General features: G+C 39.2%; 1 protein-coding gene across 1 annotated transcript; it reads left to right on the top strand.

Moving 5' to 3' along the window:
* The first annotated feature begins 1,112 nt into the window (after positions 1-1,112).
* On the top strand, positions 1,113-2,175 carry LOC103707080 (uncharacterized). Its single transcript, XM_008791439.4, has 2 exons — positions 1,113-1,300; positions 1,602-2,175. Exons 1-2 carry the CDS (start codon positions 1,195-1,197, stop codon positions 2,069-2,071), a joined length of 576 nt encoding a protein of 191 aa, XP_008789661.2. The 5' UTR covers positions 1,113-1,194; the 3' UTR covers positions 2,072-2,175.
* Positions 2,176-2,649: the final 474 nt, after the last annotated feature.

The raw sequence follows: 2,649 nt of genomic DNA on the forward strand, positions 1-2,649 counted from the left end.
GTTGGTTGGTCCGAGCGCCTCTTGGCGCTTCGGTCGGCACTCTTGGGCCGAGCATCTTTTCGGATCGGCGCTCTCTAGCTGAGCACCCCTCTGGTTGGTGCTCTCTGGTCGGCACTCTTTGGCCGAGCGCCTTTCCGGTCGGCGCTTTTTGGCCGAGCGCCTCCGTGGTGGTATGACTTGGGGTTTTTCCCCCAACAAATGGTGTATCTAAAGATTTTCTTCTTGTGGGGCCCTTTGTTTGTACTTCAAATTTCTTCTGAGTGTTATGCTGCATCTATATTCCTTTATGGCCTTAGCAAATGTCGTAGCCTTTTTTTTTTCAGTTAATAATGACCTAAAGATCTAAGATTGCTAGAAGGATTTCATCCGCTGAATGCAAAGGGGACCCCCTCATAACAAAATTTGCTGTTAGTGGATCTAGAAATATGATTATAGTTGGTAATGCAAATGATTAAGTAAAGTAGTTTCTGGTTTCGAGGCAAATGAAAGCATAGATTCCCTTAGCACATAGATGAAGATAAGAACATTTCAGTGTATGTCTCCAATCTTGCACCTATTTCATTGCCCAAGCAACCGCGATACAGTTGGTACGATCGCCACACTTTAAACTTTAACTTCAAACTTATCTTTAATAATCTGGAAATATCTACAATAGTCTCAATATGACAAGTGAAGCATGAGAAGCATGGGCTGGAATGCTGGAGTTTAATACAATTCCTCATGATTTGAGACAAGCAGTAACAAACAATAGTGATGTTTTTGAACAAAACAAACAATAATAATAACATGCCATTTCATTACATGATAGTAACAATCACTCTGCATACATAACAGCCTACAGTAATTAAAATCACTTTTATGTTTTATTAAAAAAAACTGGTATCTTTAAGAAAGCTATAATAGTATTTTACTTAGAGCATGACAAATCCTTTGGAACAATAGAGTGCAAACCAAACAAGGAACATCCACCTTTACCCAAGCTATGAGGTGATCTCCAAAGAAGCCCAATCAAAAAAGGAATAACTCAGCTTGCTTTCAAACCAACCAAACCCTAATAAAGGAATAACCCAGCTTTCAAACCAACCAAACCCTACCCCCAACTCATGCAGGTATAAACCCCATGCATGGCCTCCATCTTCATTCACTCGAGCGCAATAGGAGTTCGAAGAGGGAAACAAAGCAAAGGAGGCTGACATGGAAACAAAAGCTGCCCCTGATCAGCCTGTGTATGAAGATTTCGTCCCTTCATACAAGTTAGTTCAAGATGAAGGACTCGACACCATCGTCATCGAGCTCACGGGTATGCCTTCTTTCCCTTCAACTCAAGCAGTTGTCATTGTAGGTCCTTCAACGCAGTTAGAAAGTTGTAGAACTATAGTTACTTTTCTCATATAAGGTTGAATTAATATATAACGCTTTGATGAACTAGTTTGCTTTGTACATATAGTAATAAGGTTTCTAATATAAATATTGCAAACTTAAAGTAGAAATCCTCGTGGAGTTTGAATATGTCATGCCTAATATATAGTTTAAAATGACCTTTTTGCATTACTTATAGGATTATGAATATTTTGTAATGCATCTTCCTTGCCTACTTGTAGAATTTAAGAAAGAGCAAGTCAGGGTTCAATTTGAGAACTTTCGGAGACTGAGTATTAGTGGGGAGCGTCCTCTTGCAGACAACCGATGGAGTCGATTTCGCAATGTCTTCGAAGCCCCAAAGGAATGCGATGAGATCCGTGCTAAGTTTGAGAATGGGCGTCTTTATTTGAAAGTATTACCAAAGATCGCTGGAACCAGTATGGAAGCTGCCATCATAATAAGAGAAACCAGAGAGAAAGTTCAGCCTACACAAGCTACAAAACAAGATGAAAAGAGAGGCGAACCCCACAAGAGAAAGGATGAAGAGAAGGTGGGAGAGAAAGAGAAGGATCAAACCAAAGAGAAGAAGGATAAGGAGAAGGTTGAACCGGGCTTGGGCTTCTCCAAGCCAGTGCAGGTCCTGGCTAATGTAATTGTGGCTGTTGTGCTCTTGGTTGTGATGGCGTTGTACGTGACCTCCAAAAAGTAAGCTTGGCATGTTTCTATTGGGACATTGGAGGCATTTGTGATTTATCAAATGTGTATGATGCCTTAAAAAAAAAATAAAGTGAGGAATTGTTCTCATTCTTTCTATTTGAAATGGCCTTGTGTGAATCTGGAGAATTTTGTGCATGGGAGGAGATAATACTAAAAACTTAGGTAGAGAAGGGATGGCATTGCAGATATTACATAAAATAGTTATTTCCTTTAAGATGATATGGTTGTGTCCAATCGCCAGTAAATTGATGAGTATGATATTAGTCAGGATATAAGATGATAAGGAACATCATCTATCTATGAGATGAGACTCCCTCTCAAATGATCTGCCTATAATTGTGCAACGGAGTAAGCATAGCGAAGCTGCATCCATCATCTCTTGCCTTGTCAAAAAAATTCTGCTATTTAATTTTGTTAATTGCGTAATTACCCAACAGAGTGCAGCTACAGAGCAGTTCATGCAAGAAGGGCAAATCAAAATTCTATCTTTCATATTTTAGTTTAACAAAAATACAAAAAATCATGCGATATCAAAATTGCAAGCATAATTCGTAACAAGATTAATACTTC

This window comes from Phoenix dactylifera, chromosome 5 (assembly GCF_051530095.1).
Source record: "Phoenix dactylifera cultivar Ajwa chromosome 5, Ajwa_hap1_PhDact_Kaust_v1.1, whole genome shotgun sequence".
NCBI lineage: Eukaryota > Viridiplantae > Streptophyta > Magnoliopsida > Arecales > Arecaceae > Phoenix > Phoenix dactylifera.

Excerpts from the sequence above, each read along its gene's own strand:
- LOC103707080 (XM_008791439.4), top strand. The coding sequence starts at position 1,195 with ATGGAAACAAAAGCTGCCCCTGATCAGCCTGTGTATGAAGATTTCGTC. Across the intron at positions 1,301-1,601 it reads CATCGTCATCGAGCTCACGG|AATTTAAGAAAGAGCAAGTC; the intron begins GTATGCCTTCTT and ends GCCTACTTGTAG.